We start from the raw sequence: 16,757 nt of genomic DNA, 5'->3' as shown, positions 1-16,757 counted from the left end.
GGAGGAAGACTTCCTCTTCATTGTCAATTACTAGTGTATTGTGTTTGCCAGAAAAATTGGAGATGGAGACAGACTATGAATGTGGGATAAACAATGTGATGGGATACTCTTTTGCCCCTCCATCTCAGGCAAGGGAGCAGCCAGGATCTAGAGTTTTGTTGTTGCAGGCATAGAAGCTGCTGTAGGTTACATATCATAGCAAAGTCCTTATCAACTGAACAGTACTGCAGTGTAAACTCAGTTTATCTTCCTAAAAGCTCCCAGGCCAATAGGACAAAGCAGCTGAATCTTCAGTACAGAAAACTGATTCCTTAAAGATGCAAGGTCAATGTGGAGACAAGGTGGAAGTAGCATGCTTCTTCCACGCCACACAGCTGATCATGAGATGGAGAAATTGCAAGTCATCCAGGAGGATTTTTCTGATGAAATTCGAGAGAATCAACATTTCTGGTACAATGCAAACTCAACAAATGCTTAGGCTGTCTGTTCTTTTTGAAATGCAAATTTGCCAGAATCCACGCTGGCATACATTCACCAGCAGGGTACTTAGTTTGCTGCTTAAAATGATAGCTCCTACAGTCCTATTCCTTATGTTCTAAGCCTTAAAAATGTCTAAAATAAGAAGGTTAGCAGAGTGGTACACATCTGCAATCTCTCTGCACTCAGGAGATTGAAGCAGGATTGCCTTTAGTTTCCAGACCAACATGGATTCACAGTACCATGCCAGACTAAACAGCCTGTCTCAAAAAAGTTACAAGCTGGGAGTTGTTGTGTACACCTTTGATCTATCCCAGCACTTGGGAGGCAGAAAGTTCTGAGTTTGAAGCCAGCTTAATCTATATAGCAAGTACCAGGACAGTCAGGGATATATAGAGACCCTGTCTCAAACACGTAACAAGTCCCCCCACCCCCAACAACAACAAACTGGACATTTTTCCTTGAATTCAAATACACTAGTGATAGGGCTTAATGCTGGGCCCTGCAGTTCCAGCCCCCTAGAGGAGCTTTATCAACTTAGTGAGACGATGCCTCAAAATAAAAACAACAAAAGGCTGGGATGCACCTGAGGCAGCACACTTGCCAAATGTACCCAAGGCGCCAAGTTCAATTCCCAGTACTGGGAATGGGGAGAGGGTAGGCAGAGTTATGATTGGTACTGTCACATTGTTTCTGCCTTTACATCCCTTTTTTCATCTTTATGACCTCCCTGCCTTCTCCTATATGTACCAGGCTCACATGAACTCTAAATTGTCTCAGTCTACCAAATGCTATAATTACAACTGTGTAACATCACGTCAAGTTCCAATTTTTCATTTTTGTTTCCATTGTATTGAAACATCCTGGGACCTGGGTAGGGTATTGGAAGGTCTATCTTATCTGCCCAGTTTGTAAATTTAGAACCAATATCTACCTAATGAGACTACTGTGAAGACCAGAAAGAAGTATGCATACACAGCCAGGTATCCACCTGCACACAGTGAACCTACTACAGCTACCTATAGCTGGGTATCTTCATCTGCATGTTATCACTGCCACATTATCACACAGTGGGACAAATTCTACTTCATGGAAGCTAAAATAGTGTGTGTGATAGACTGTGATGAATACAAAAGAATGGTTTATTATTTTAGTATTATCTTCAAGTAAGAAAAAAAGTCTCCTAGTGATGGCTAAAAGTCCCATCATCTAGTTCAGGAGTGAACTCCTACCCAGCAGCTCAGTGGCAAGCAGCAGGCTTGCTCCCTTCAGCCACCCAGCCCAGCCCACAGCCCATGTAGCTCTGACCTACCTCTGTGGACTCCTCTTGCTCATTGATGACCAGGAAAGCATCTTCTGCAGCCTGCCGTTTGACATCTGCTATGGTCTGCTCCATTCGAGCTCTCTCTGTTGCAATCACTTCAAAGGCTTTTTGCTCTGCCTCAGCTACAGCCTTTTGTACCTCTGACATGGCCTGAATTTTCACCTTATTCACAGCTTCTTCTGGAAGAAAGCAACAGTAAAATCAACTGGCAGAGAAATCTTTTCCCTTCCATCCCACAGCATTAGGGGGTGGGAGTGGAAAGTGGGGACAGTGAAATCAACTGGCAGAGAAATCTTTTCCCTTCCATCCCACAGCATTAGGGGGTGGGAGTGGAAAGTGGGGTAGAGGAGGTAGGGTTTGTTTGATAGGTTCTCACTATATAGCCTAGGCTAGCCTCAAATTTGTCACAATCCTACTTCTGCTTCCAAGCAGTGGGATAATTTATAGACACATGTCAACACTCAGCTAGCTAACCAAGTATAACGAAGGAAAAACAGTAGAACAAGATGTGCAGGTGTGAGCATGATGCATGCACTTACATTACTCCTACAGCAGGCTCACCCAGTTATGTAACTGTTAGGTATAAACATGGAGGTAGATGCTCCGTTAAAGCTAGGAAGACACAGGTAGGCAGACACCGTCCATCCTTCTGTATGGGGTCAAGTACCCCAATGGCTTAGATGCCTGATGTCAAAATAAAAGACTAGAGTTTCAAGGACAAAGGTTGTCAACTCTACAAGAGCAAGAGGATCAAAAGGTGTTTACAATATTGTATTTTCTAAAGGAAATGTGAACTTCTAGAATTGTATACAATGAGAAAGAAAGCAACTGGAAAAGTGGGTGTGGCTGAGTTGAGAGAAGAGGCTCAGAATGTGTAAACAGGGTACTCGGGAGCTGAGGAGTCCGGGTAGTCAGTGTGGTGATATAGGACAATGGCAGCGTTATGCAAAGATTGGGCACACAGAGCAGGGAAGGGAGAGTACGGAAGTGCTGGGAAGCACCCAGGTCAACCAGCAGCGTGGAACTTGGGAGAAACATGGACTACTTGGTCTAGATCCCTCCCTCCCTCCCTGAGCCACCATGTTTGGTTGAAGATACTCCAAATGACAAGGGATTTGGCCAAAAGAGAATGTAAATAGAAAACATCTGTAGGATGGTGGTGGCACACGCCTATAATCCCAGCACTCTGGGAGGCAGAGGCAGGCAGATTTCTGAGTTCGAGGCCAGCCTGGTCTACAGAATAAGTTCCAGGACAGCCAGGGCTACACAGAGAAACCCTGTCTCGAAAAAACCAAATCCAAAAAAAAATTATAAACAAACAAACCAAACCAACCAAACAAACAAAATCTCCTTTAAGTCCATAAGGAAATAACCTAGACCCTAAGGGGATCCCTAAGAGCTCGGCTCTTGCATATAAAGCACAGGCTCACAGCAGCAGTAAATTGTCCCAGCTGTGTTAGAACTTCCTAAGTACAGATCCCACCCCAGAGTCAAGGACTCCTGACTTCTATCTACACAACACTTTGAGTTGTTCCTGCCCCATCCCCAGGTACATTTTGGATCCATAGCTTAAGGATAAATCAGTTAAAAACAAAACAAACCAGCACTGTGGAGTGACAATTCTGGAATTCTGGCTTCTTTAAAAACACAGAAATATAAAAATATGTTTTCATTTCAATCCCAGGTGTATGGATATTGGGCGACTTTGGACTGTCTGAAGCAACTGACTAAGATCTACCTCATTCTCTAGGAGATGTGTGGTTTTGCCAGCTGCAGATAGTTTCTGTGACTGAGTGAAGTGATATTTGAAGTTGTAGAACTTTTCAGAGTGTGTACAAATGCTAGAACCTGAGAGGCAGTGTGGCTGGTTGTCGGTCACTTAGGGAGGCTGGCTGCAGTTTATTAGTAGTCGTGCTCAAAGAAGAAACAAGAAGAAACTAGATTCAGAGATCTCTCCCTCTATCCTTTTTAAATTCCAGCACTTGGGCGACGGGCTGGCGACCTCTAACTCTGAGTTCCAGGCCAGCCAGGGCTGCCAGAGACATCTGTCTGGAAAAACCAACACCAAGACCAAAACCAAATCAAACCAAAATCCTAGTTTGTAAAGCTATCTTACTAGAGGGTATCTAAGGTCACAGGGAACACTGTAGCAGAGTGAGGACTTAGACTTGAACAGGGTGGGTGTCTACCAGCTTACAAAGGTAGGTTTCTCTCAACAGTCATAGTCAGTAGTCCTAAGGTTCTTTTTTTTTTTAAAAGGTGTATTTATTTTATATTTTATACTGTAGCTATCATCAGACACACCAGAAGAGGGCATCGGATCCCATTACAGATGGTTGTGAGCCACCATGTGGTTGCTGGGAATTGAACTCAGGACCTCTGGAAGAGCAATCAGTGCTCTTAACTGCTGAGCCATCTCTCCAGCCCAGTCCTAACGTTCTATTTATCATAATCTTTTCCTTTTAGTATGAATTTGTACTAGTCTATCTCATTTTTTAAATCAGCATAAAAACATGCTTTTCTCATTTCTAAGAGTATTTCCAAACTGTTTTATGTGGTAAGAATTGCCTCATCAACTTAGTAAAACCATGCCTCAAGAACCGAACCCCCCACCCCCCCAACCCCTCCCCGCCAAAGAAGGACTAGGATGTAGTTCAGAGGAAGACCTTCAAAGCATATTCAAGAGCCTGCAGTGTGCATATACCCACTATGGTAACCACAGTAGGTGTGCCACTAGAGAGACCTAACAGAGTAAACATCTTTCAGCCCTAGAATAGTCTTGAAGGCTTGGTGGTTGAGAACGTTCAACTGCTCTTGCCGAGCGAGGACCCAGGTAAGTTCCTAGCATTCACATGATGGCTGACACCTGCCTGTAATTCCAGTCCAGGGATCTGTGGGGTTCTGAATCCAAATGGCCCCTATTCGAATATCTTGTCCCCAGTTAGTGGAACTATTTGTGAAGGATTAGGAGGTGTGGTCTTGAGAGGGTGTATCACTGGGGTGGAGGTGGACTCTGAGGATTCAAAACACTTTAAGTTCTCAGTGCTCTGGTATGTATTCTCTCCCTCCCTCCCCCCCTGCTCCCTCCCTCCCTCCCTCCCTTTCCCCTTCCCCCTCCCCAGCTTGAGGTAAGTTCTCAGCTGTTACTGCAACTCTGTCTTTGCTCAGCCATCATGGACTCTAACCCTTTGAAACCAAGTTAATTAAATGCTTTCTTATATATGCTGCCTTGCTCATGGTGTTTTATCATAGGATAGAGAAGTAGCTAAGATAGGATCTCATACCCGCTTCTGGCCTCTTGGCTCAGTATGCATGCGCTACACATATAGTTATGTAGGCTCACACACAAACACATTAGTTTAAAAACAAATCTGTTTGAAAAACAAAAAGGGAAAGGAAGAGCAAAGGTGTTAAGCTAGGGCAAGCTCAGAATCAAGACTAGGGAGATCTGTGGAAATGCTTGGTGGATACAGTGCCTGCCACATAAGTATAAGACTAGCCCTTGGGGTGAGGGGAGATGGCTCAGCCATTAAGAGCACTGCTCTTCCAGAGGTCCTGAATTCAAATCCCAGCAACTACATGGTGGCTCACAACCATCTATAATGAGATCTGACGCCTTCTTCTGGTGTGTCTGAGTACAGCTACAGTGTCCTTACATAAAATAAATGAACCTTAAAAAAAAAAAACAAGCAAGCTCTTGGATCCACATTAAAGCTAGATGTGGAAGTATACATGTAACCATTCCAATATTCCATAGGGAGATGGAAAATGGAAACAGAATTAATTGTAAGCTGGGCTGGAGAGATAGCTTAGTGTTTAAGAGCACTGACTGCTCTTTCAGAGATCCTGAGTTCAATTCCCAGCAATCATATGGTGGCTCATAACCACCTAGAATGGGATCTGATGCCCTCTTCTATTGTGTCTGAAGAGAGCAACAGTGTACTCACATAGATAAAATAAATCTTTAAAAGAAAAAAAATTAATTATACGCATCTTGGCCAAGCAGCCTGGTGTTCAAAGCAGCCAACAAGAGACATGTTTAAAAACAGATCAAGAGCTGACCCTGCAGACAGCCTCTGCTCTCTATATTGTGGTGCCCAAACATAAGAAAACACACACACAAGAGCTGACACTGCAGACAGCCTCTGTTCTCTACATTGTATGCCCAAATACAAGAAAACACATACACACACACACACACACACACACACATCACATACAAGAGTTGACACTACAGACAGCCTCTGTTCTCTGTGTGCCCAAATACAAGAAAACAACAAAACAAACAAAACACAAAAGCTGGAGCCGGGCAGTAGTGGCGCTTTTAATCCCAGCACTAGGGAGGCAGAGGCAGACAGATTTCTGAATTTGAGGCTTCGTCTACAGAGTGAGTTCCAGGATAGCCAGGGCTACACAGAGAAACCCTGTCTCAAAAAAACCAAAATGAACAAATATACAAACCCCCAAAAACCAGAATTAAGCAAATTTGGTAGCAGAGTGAACACATTAGGATACTAGCCAGGAAACCAGGCAGAAATAAATTCAACGTCTGTCAAAATGAAGAGCTAGGTACTGCATGTTTCAATGGAAGACAATAGAAGGGTATGAAAAGATCTGGAGGGAAGCATTCCAAATTCAGGCTCGAACTCTGATCCTGCCAAAGATCAGACATGCAGTTTGGCCCAGGAGATGTACAATCAGCTAGAGGGTGAGCAGGAGGAGCCAACAATTCTATAAGGAAGACATTATGGATAATTGAAAGGCTGGTTACAGACTTTTCCCTAGTATATAGGTTCCCAGCTGGCATTAACTAGTAAGTACAGACAGCCTGACAGCAGACAGACACACACCTGTTTTCTTCCAAAACTCCACAGGCACATATCCTGCTGCTGGCCTACTGGTGAATTCCCGCTGAGAATCTACACAAGAGAGACAGAAGAGCAGGTGTCAGAAGCTGCTTTAATCAGTATTCAAAACCCAAGCTCTCATATATGCCAGGCAATCCTCTAACAATAATCCCTAGCCCCAACCCAAAATTTTCAATTAAGACACAAGAAGTTTTAATCAAACTTCTTTTACTGCCTAGACACAAATAAGTATGCTTGCTTGATGTAAAACATATTCAGAATAAGAGCTAGCTTCAAATTATTAAACAGTGTACTAAACTTTATATCTAAATATATATAAGCATGATGAATTTAACAGTGTTAGGAATCAAACCTGGGCCCATGTTCATGATAAATAAGTGGTCTCCCAGTGGGCCACATAAAACATGGGCTACCGCAGACAAGAATCAGTCTATCTTGGCTAGGGATCAAGGCCCCAGCTCCTGCCACTCTTGTTACTTTTAGACAGAGTGTGCTTATGTAATCCAAGCTGTCCTTAAATTCTGCAGCTCAGGTAAGTCTTGGACTCATCCTTTGGATTTTGCTTCTTGAGTAGCTGGGATTATAGGGCTGTGCGAACAAGTTCAGACTGAAAATATCAAAACAAAATAGTGGGGGAACTTTCTTTAAATATGAACTTAGAAAAATTTGTGAGAGCAGGGCAGTGGTGGCGCACACCTGTAATCCCAGCACTCTGGGAGGCAGAGGCAGGCGGATTTCTGAGTTCGAGGCCAGCCTGGTCTACAGAGTGAGTTCCAGGACAGCCAGGGCTATACAGAGAAACCCTGTCTCAAAAGAAAGAAAGAAAAAAAAGAAAAGAAAAAAGAAACATTTGTGAGACAACACTAACTGGTTCGTGCGCCTACCAGAAAAGTCCAAGAAAACTGGGATGGAGAAAGCATTTCTATAATATTATCTTTCTAAATTCTATGACCTGGGCTTTTGGGGGGACTGGGGATAGAGTTTCAGTATGCTACAATTCAGGGTGGCTTCAGACTAAAATCCTTCTGCCTCAACTTCCAAAGTGCTTTTGCAAGACATTTACACAGTACAATTCCTTATAAAATAGCATCTAACTAGGCATGGTAGTACATGCTTTTAATTCCTCATGAAGGAGGCAGAGACTGGCAGTTTTGAGTTTGAAGGCAACTTGGTCTATATAGTTCCAGACTAGCCAGGGTTACACAGGGAGACCAGTCTAAGAAACAAATCAAACAAAACCAATACATAATAAATAAACAGTGTAAGGTCTACATAGCAAGTTCTACGCCAACCCCAGGGCTACACACTGAGACCCTGTCACATACACACACAAAAAGGGACAGATGGCTCAATGCGTAACTGCTTGACATGCAAGCTTGATGAACTAAGATAAATGGAGCCCAAATAAATGAGAAGCAAACAATCAACTATCAAAGTTTTCCTTTGACCACCGTAAGTACATTATGGCACATGTACCCAGACACACCAGGCAGGTATATAAGCATGCACATATACAATATTTTAAATAACAAAACCTAATAAAAAAGTATTTTCGAGACAAGGTCTAAGTAGTCATAGAACTCTCCATATTGACTAGGCTGTCCTCTGCCTCCAGAGTGCAGGGATTAAAGTTGTGTGCACCACCATGCCAGCAAAGTCTTTTTTTTTTTTCTTTAAACAATTTATATTTGATTTTCATCATGAGATTTTGCGTCTGCAAGACTGCAGATGTCTGCTTGGGTGAGCTTTCCTGAGGCTGAAGTTACAAGTGGTTGTAAGCCACTCAGAGTCCTGCCCAGGATTTCTGCCCTCTGCAAGAGCAGTTAGTGTTCTCAACTGCTGAAACACTTCTTTCTTTTCTTTTCTTCTCAGTGTAACAGCCCTGGCTGTCCTGGAAGTTAACTATGTAGAACAGGCTGTCCACAGATACCTGCCTGTCTTTGCCTCCTGGGTGCTGGGATTAAGGACATGCATCTCCATGCCTGGCACTGTACCATCTCTTTAGCTCCTACCCTATCACGTTTTCCCTTCTTTCCTTCCTCCTTTCCTTTCAGATAAGGTCTCATAATGCCCAGGATAACATCAGACTTCTGAAATTCCTGTCTCTACCTACCAAATTCTGGGACCCCAAGTGTGCAGTAAGACCATATCCAGTTTACTTGGAGCTGGAGATTAAACCCAGGCTCAGTGCATCTTAAGTAAACACTGTGTCAACACAGCTATATCCCAGAAAAATGACACAATTTAAATCAGACATGTTGGCAATTTTCTCAAAATTTTAATACGAGCCACTGGGATCCATGAAAGACTAAATCTACAGGACCTAGAATATATCATACAAATTGTCTTCATTTTGAGAGGGAGATACTAGCAACTATTACAACAGGTCATAGAAACAAGTAAGAACTGTCCCACATTAGACACACTGGTCTCCCAGCTAGACCCTCAAGTGAAAGGTGGTTGTGGGCGGAGCAGTGATAGTACACAGCAGTATTTTAGTCAGCCTGCACCCTGCCACCTCAGCTGGACACCTGCACACTCATGGATTGAGTGTATGTGTCTGTAGATGTTAAACTTCAGCCAAGGATCTCTATGCTGCTGCAGGGAATATTTGCAAGGGTTCAGATTTGTAAGGGTTACCTGATAATTAGCTCGGTTGGTTTTGAAGTTTTTAACCAAAGTTTTGTGTCTGCATGGAAGTTGTTTGTTTCTTCATGTACTAGATCATCTCACATAAAAAAGTTTAATTGATGGCTGGCTCAAGAGCCATGCCTGTCAATGAGGAGAGAGTAGCAGCCTTTAGCTATTTAGGATAGGACACACACTATTAATGCTGGCATTTCGTCTAAATTTTCTTCCAGTCCTTTTGAGACTAACAGCTGTCTTGCATGGAAAATGCTAGCACTGAAATAAGAAATTCCTTCTCCTTGATGAACATTTGGGAACTTTCAGTGGGTGGGTGGAGAAAGTGTGATCACAGATGGCCTGTCATTCAGCTGTGCCTTTTGGATAGGGCATTTTTTCAGCTTCTGGGGAAAGTGATGGAACATTTTGGGGGGATATCTCTGGCTTCCTGAATGTATCCTGCTCATCTCTGCTGCTTCAACATGAACCTACCTAGCTTTGTGTAAGCTAACCTTTTGAAGACAGTTCATTGGCAGCGGGGAAAGACAGCAAAGTGGTGTAAACACCTTCAAGAAGAATATGGTGAACACAATCATCAAAGTACACAGTTGTGATGTGACATCCATGGGCAGTACTCTTTTCTCCTGCTGGGCTGAAGCCAGCCACTGCTTGGCCAGGGCAAGTGCTCATCACGGATACACCCAGTCACCAAAGTTCAGATGTCACTATTGTTTTCTGGCTACTAAATTTTTCCTCAAGTCAAACTAGAAAAGTTCTAGCCTGTGCTCACCTCCTACCAAAGTGTTAGGGTTAGGGTTAGGGTTAGGGTTAGGGTTAAGGTTAGGGTTAGGGTTAGGCTTTGCTGGGGATGGCTAGTCATGCTGTAATCTCAGCAGAAGCAGGGCTGAAGCAAGTTTCTGTCAGCCCGGGCTATGGAGTGAAAACATCTTGAAAACCAACCCAGAAAATAAACAACAAAACCAAATCCAACAATATCAAAACTGTTTGAATGCATGCTTATGTGATAATATATATAGGGGGTCCTGCCTCATCACCTAGGAAGAATTCTGCAGACTAGCATAAACCACCAATGAACACAGGCGATCCTTGGTTTCCCCATCCAGTCCATTATAATTCAACTGCAATGATACAGCTATAAGGTATAGGATCCAGAAAGCTGGTTAGCAAAAATATAACTCCATTCTTAAGTGTAGCAAATCCAGAGAAGTTCTGTGTTCCTTTCCCTAGACCTTGTGTTTTGCATCTCTTCATGTGTATCCTGTTTAACCAAATAAGCTTGTTTCCCTGAGTCTGTGAGCAGCTTGAACAAGCCTTTTGGAAGGAATTTTTTATTTTTATTTTATTTTTTATTTTTTTTTGGTTTTTTTGGAGACAGGTTTCTCTGTGTAGCCCTGGCTGTCCTGGAACTCACTTTGTAGACCAGGCTGGCCTTGAACTCAGAAATCCGCCTGCCTCTGCCTCCCAGAGTGCCGGGATTACAGGTGTGAGCCACCACTGCCCGGCCTTTTGGAAGGAATTATGGAAAGCATAGTTGAACATGAACACACAATGTGTGAAAAATAATGAATCTTGTAAGTTATCCTCTGACACACACACCAACATTTAAAAAAAGGTAAATATAAATAAAGAGCTGGTGGGAGGAAATAGTCTCCACAAACATCACATACCCACACCCACCCACTAAATAAATGTAGTTAGGCAAGGTGGTACACATCTTTTATCCCAGCACTTGGGAAACTGAGGCAGGAGGCTCAAGTCCAGCTTAAACTACATAGTAAGAGTCTCAAAAACCAAACCAAACCAAACCAATGCCACAGAACAAATAAAAACATAAAACTCAGTTTAGGTGGAATGGAAGCTGCAGGTTTTTCTACGTCCCCTCTCATACCATTGCTGAGAGAATCTGTACTCCCGGGGCTGTGCTGCCTAGAGACCAACTCAGTCCCAGCTTTCCTTAACTCTGTATTTTCATTAAATCGCCGTTTCCAGTAGTTGAGTTCTTCACGATCAGATTCCTGACAGCGCCTCAGAACTGCCATGGAGCGCCTCGTTTTCTCTACCATTTCCATAATGCAGTTCAGGGCCTGAAACACAGACAGGGAAGCAGAGATGAGAGGATACATTTAAACAAGGATACTGAAATCAAGGATGGATAAACAACTGCAAGAAGGGAAAAAGAGCTTGCAGATTTTACAACCGTAGGAATAAAGTTTACATTTAAAAGTCATTACTATACCTTGTTAATTTAAATTCAATTTATTTATTTTCATGAGTGTATGTGTGCCTGGTGCCCTTAGGTCAGGAGGAAAGGATGGAATTCCCTGGAACCAGAGTTACTGGTGGTTGTGAGCTACCAAGTGGATGCTGAGATGCAAACCCAGGTCTTCTACAAGAACAGCCAGTGCTCTTAACCACAGTCCCCTCTTAGGCCTTGTAATTTTATATATACAGCCATCTTTTCCTAACCACACAGGTATTGGTACCAGAACACTTTAGGGACACTAAAAGTCACAAGAGTTCCAGTTCCCTTACATCAAATGCACGGCATTTGAATATAACCTATGCACAATTTACACACACACACCCTTTTGTTTTGTTTTCTTGAGACAGGTTTTCTTTGTGAAGTATCAGCTGTCCTGGAACTCACTCTATAGACCATGCTAGCCCCAAATTCAGAGATCCACCTGTCTCTGCTTCTAGAGTGGTGGTGTTAATGGCATGCACCACCACTCCCAGCCAAGACTATTTTTTTTTTAAGATTTTTTTTTTCTTTTAATGAATGTGAGTAGTATAGCTGTCTTCAGACACACGAGAAGAAGGCATCAGATCTCATTACAGATGGTTGTGAGCCACTATGTGGTTGCTGGGAACTGAACTCAGGACCTCTGGAAGAGCAGACGGTGCTCTTAACCACTGAGCCATCTCTCCAGCCCAAGACTATTTTTTAAAAGATTATTAATTTTATGTATATGAGAGCTCTATCTGCATGTACACCTACAGGTATACCTGCATGCCAGAAGAGGGCATCAGATCACATTATAGATGGTTATGAGCCACCATGTGGTTGTTGGGAACTAAACTCAGGACCTCTGGAAGAGCAGCCAGCAATCTGAGCCATCTGAACCCCTCCCTGAGCCATTTCTCCAGCCCAGGACCTTTAAAGACTCATTAGGCACTACAATCTAGAAGTGACTTAAGCTTGTAGGTAGCTGGGTGGTAGTGGTACACACCTTCTACAAAGCACTTGGAAGGCAGAAGAAGGAGATCTCTGTGAATTCAAGGTCAGCCTGGTCTACAAAGCAGGTTCTAGGACAACCAGGGCTGTTACCTAGAGAAGCTTTGTCTCAAAATACCCACACATACCCACAAACAAACAAACACAAACACACACACACACACACACACAAAAGTCTTTATATGGGCCAGCAAGATGTCTCAGTAGTTACTTGCTGCGCTGCCCTCTGAAACCCACAGGGTGGAGAGAGTGAAGACTCCTGACAGCAATCCTCTGGCCTTCACACTCTTTGTGGCACACACACTACCACATACAAAGTAAGTTAAGATGGCTTGATGAGGAAAGAACTTCTCACCAAGCCTGAGTACCTGATAATGTTAGATAAAACAAAATGTTTTTATAATAATGCAAGTCGGAGCTGGAAAGATTGCTCAGTGATTAAGAGAATTTGCTGCTCTTGCAGAGGAGCCCGGCTCACTTCCCATCAAATTTATTGGGTGGTTTGCAACCGCTCATAACTTTAATTCCAAGGGATCTGACACCCTTTTCTAGACTGTGCCCTACACCCCCACAGAAACTACCTGAGGTAAGAACTAGGGTCAGATGATGATGATATTATCATCTAAGGTAAGGTCCAGGGTTAGCTAACACTCAAGGAAAGGCCACAATATGCAATTTTAAACTACTACTTATAATCAAAGATAAGGGATGCTCTATTCTGATGGGAAAAAGAAAATGAGCATATAGTCTGTACCAGAATGCCAATTCTTATTTGGATCTGTTTAACTCTCCATGTGCTACATCCTCTGATAAACACTTTATGGACTTTACAAATAATGACAGTCTTTTTTTTAAAGATTTTATTTATTTTATATATATGATGAGTACACTGTTGCTGTCTTCAGACACACCAGAAGAGGGCATCGGATCCCATTAAGATAGTTGTGAGCCACCATGTGGTTGCTGGGTATTGAACTCAGGACTTCTGGAAGAGCAGTCAGTGCTTTTAACATCTGAGCCATCTTTCCAGCCCCAGTCTTTTTTTAAGAGAAAGAGTATATTATTTTAGTATGTGTGTGTTTTTTGTGTGTCTGATTGCACAAAATCCATGGCCCAAGAGGGAGTCTGAGGACAACTTGTGAGAATTGGTTTTCCTTCCATCATGTGGCTCTTAGGGATCAAACTCGGGTCTCTAGCTTGACTACTTTTGTCCACTGAACTTTTTTTTTTTGAAAGGAGAGAGAAATGAAGGTTAAAAGAAGTAAGGTGAGTTATCCATCTCTCAAAGACAGTAAGTAGAAAAGCTGAAACTTTTGATTTAATCATCTATTACATGGCTGCTTGGTTTAGGAACTGTCCAGATCAGCCTACCACTAAGATGGGGGGGGGGGGGGCACTCTACAGTACTTCACCAAACCAACTTCTGTTAAAAAATTCATGTTCACTTCAAGCATCCAAGAACTACTAGTAGTTATTAAGAATTAAGAGCTTCCACAGCTACACAGAAAAGGCCTGTCTTGAAAAATTAAAAAAAAAAAAAAAAAAAAAAAAAAAAAAAAAAAAAAAGAAAGAAAAAAAAAAGAATAATTAGGAGCTGGATGCAGTGGTGCATGCCTTAATAGAAAAGTAAAAAACAAAAGGTGGGGAGGGGATGGGTCGTGTGTAAATGTGCTTCCTGCCAAGCCCCATGACAAAATACCTGTCTTCTCCTTTTTTTTTTTTTTTGTTGTTTGTTTGTTTTGTTTTGTTTTTTGAGACAGGGTTTCTCTGTATAGCCCTGGCTGTCCTGGAACTCACTCTGTAGACCAGGCTGGCCTCGAACTCAGAAATCCGCCTGCCTCTGCCTCTCAAGTGCTGGGATTAAAGGCATGCGCCACCACTGCCTGGCTTTTTTTTTTTTTTTAAAGATTTATTTTATGTATGTGAGTACACTGTAACTGTCTTCAGACACTCCGAGAGAGGGAACTGGATCCCATTACAGATAATTGTGAACCACCATGTGGTTGCTGGGAATTGAAGTTAGAACCTTTGGAAGAGCAGTCAGTGCTCTTAACTGCTGAGCCATCTCTCCATCCCCAGTATCTGTCTTCTTAATCTCTACATTCATGTCAGGGTATGTGCAGCAATGCGCATAGATGCAAGCAAGCAGCACACACAAAGATACACAGCAAACACACAAACCACATGCCAAACCCACAAAATATCAAAACAAACAAACAAACAGAAAATGTGAAACAAACCATAAAAATTTAAAAGTAAAAAAGAACCCGGGGAAATGTAAACATGTTGAGATTCTTACATGATCCAGATGCTTCCATTCATCAGCCCACTCCCTTTCTGTCAAACGGTGGTCTACCAGCTCATCTTGATAGCCTCCATTGAGACCTATTTATTAGAAACAAGAATCACAGTTAAAGAATACAGAGCAATTAAATTCTATCAATACACATCATTGTAACAATTTAGAACATACTACTAATGAAGTAACTTACCATAACTGGTGTGAGACCCACAAAAGAATGAATACTAACCAGTAAAGAGCTAGTACTCATCAAATAATTCCAGGGACTGGAAGTACATATAATTCAGTATCTATATACTAGGCCCTGGGTTCTATTCCCAGTACTTGTGGGGATGTCTCCTAAACTCTTAACAATTCACTTATAATGACGAAAATGACAAAAGAAAAGCAATCACAAGATGTAACAGATTTTATCAGGGGGAAAAAAACCAGTTCATGAGCATGAAGACAGCAAGCTTCTAAGTATTCAGGAGTTACATCCTTTTCTGTTGTTCATATAGCATTTCACATCCAACATTCAAGAAGATAAAATAGCAGAACTAGTCTGTTGAGTTGGATGCTGTCGTGGCTTGAATAAGAATGGGCCCCATAGGCCCACATATTTGAATTCTTAGTCACCAGAGAGGAACACTACTGGAAAGAATTAGGAAGTGTGGCCTTGCAAGGGGAAGTATGTCACTGTAGGTGGGCTTTGGCGTGTCAAAAGCCTGAGCTGGATCAGTGGCTCTCTTTCTGCTGCCTTTGGATCTATAAATACACCTTCCCAGCACCATTTTTGCCTGCTTGCTGCTGTGCTGATAATGGACTAAAGGTCTAAAACTGTAAGCAGCCCCAATTAGATGCTTTCTTTTGTAAGAGTTGCTGTGATCGTGGTATCTCTTCATAGCAATAGAACACTGACTAAGACTACATTATAGCACACATTTATAATTCTACTATGTGCAAAGTAGAGGAAGGAGAACTAGAGTTTACTCTACCACTGTGGTATTCGAAACCCTATTTTTCATTGCTATCTTCTAAAATAGCTATGCCTAAGTACTAGTACTTTTTATTGTAAATTCTTTTTTATGAGTTACATAGACTATGGACCCTAAAGTTATGGATCTAAGATATGCTATAGTGTCCAGAGATTTCATTTTAGGAGAATAACTGGGAGTGGACTTATTGATGTGATTGGGAGGAAAGGCAAGTGATGGTTTGATTAACCAGTATAATAGGGCAGACATTTCTAAATAGATCTAAGGAAAACAATCTTTGATGAGTCTGGTGCAGTCATCATGGAAGGTGACTAACAGTCTTTTCAAGGTACACTTCTAAACATAAATATAGTTTTTTCCTAAATGAATTAGAAATACTAGAAAAATCTCACAAAATGCAGTTATACCTAGCTTTCACCATTCTTCTCTCTAATGGACAAAAAAACTGTATATGAAGAAGTAAATGAAAGCAAAATTCTTAAAATAATTTAATATTATTATTGTTGTTTATCTGTTTGTGCATCATGATGACACATGGAGGTTAGAGAACAACTATCTGGAGTTAATTCTCTCTAGGAAATCAAAATCAGGTCCCCAGGCTTAAATGGCAAGCGCCTTTCTTCACTGCACCATCTCGCTGCACACCCCCATCCTCAAGCCGGGGTTTTAACAGCTAAAGAAAGAAGCATGGGAGAATAAGAACTGAACTGAGTGCCAAGGAAGGCTCGTGCCATCGTCTGCTCCCAATACAGCCAGCATGCAGCTTAGGAGCTGAATCTTGTCAAGATAACTTACTAGCTATGTGACACTCGCCACAGTTGCTTTGATCTTCTCTGTATGAAGTATTAATGACTGGTTAGACTTTCTGGAAAGACTGAATCAAATAATGTAGTATAGCTGAGACTCAGTAAATGCATGGAGACAAATC

General features: G+C 42.1%; 1 protein-coding gene across 7 annotated transcripts in view; it reads right to left on the bottom strand.

Moving 5' to 3' along the window:
* Positions 1-16,757, bottom strand: part of Cbfa2t2 (CBFA2/RUNX1 partner transcriptional co-repressor 2) — a 99,821-nt gene that overhangs the window by 5,594 nt on the left and 77,470 nt on the right. For 5 of the 7 annotated variants that reach the window (XM_052183994.1, XM_052183997.1, XM_052183998.1 and 2 more), the window contains 4 exons: positions 14,850-14,935; positions 11,204-11,399; positions 6,652-6,720; positions 1,790-1,980 (listed from right to left, as the gene is read on the bottom strand). In XM_052183994.1, coding sequence (XP_052039954.1) covers positions 1,790-1,980; positions 6,652-6,720; positions 11,204-11,399; positions 14,850-14,935 — 542 coding nt within the window. The remainder of the gene's footprint in view (positions 1-1,789; positions 1,981-6,651; positions 6,721-11,203; positions 11,400-14,849; positions 14,936-16,757) is intronic. The other 2 variants (XM_052183995.1, XM_052183996.1) reach the window with 2 other exon arrangements.

This window comes from Apodemus sylvaticus, chromosome 5 (assembly GCF_947179515.1).
Source record: "Apodemus sylvaticus chromosome 5, mApoSyl1.1, whole genome shotgun sequence".
NCBI lineage: Eukaryota > Metazoa > Chordata > Mammalia > Rodentia > Muridae > Apodemus > Apodemus sylvaticus.
The sequence above is the reverse complement of the archived record's forward strand: the minus strand, read 5'-3'. Positions and strand labels throughout refer to the sequence as shown.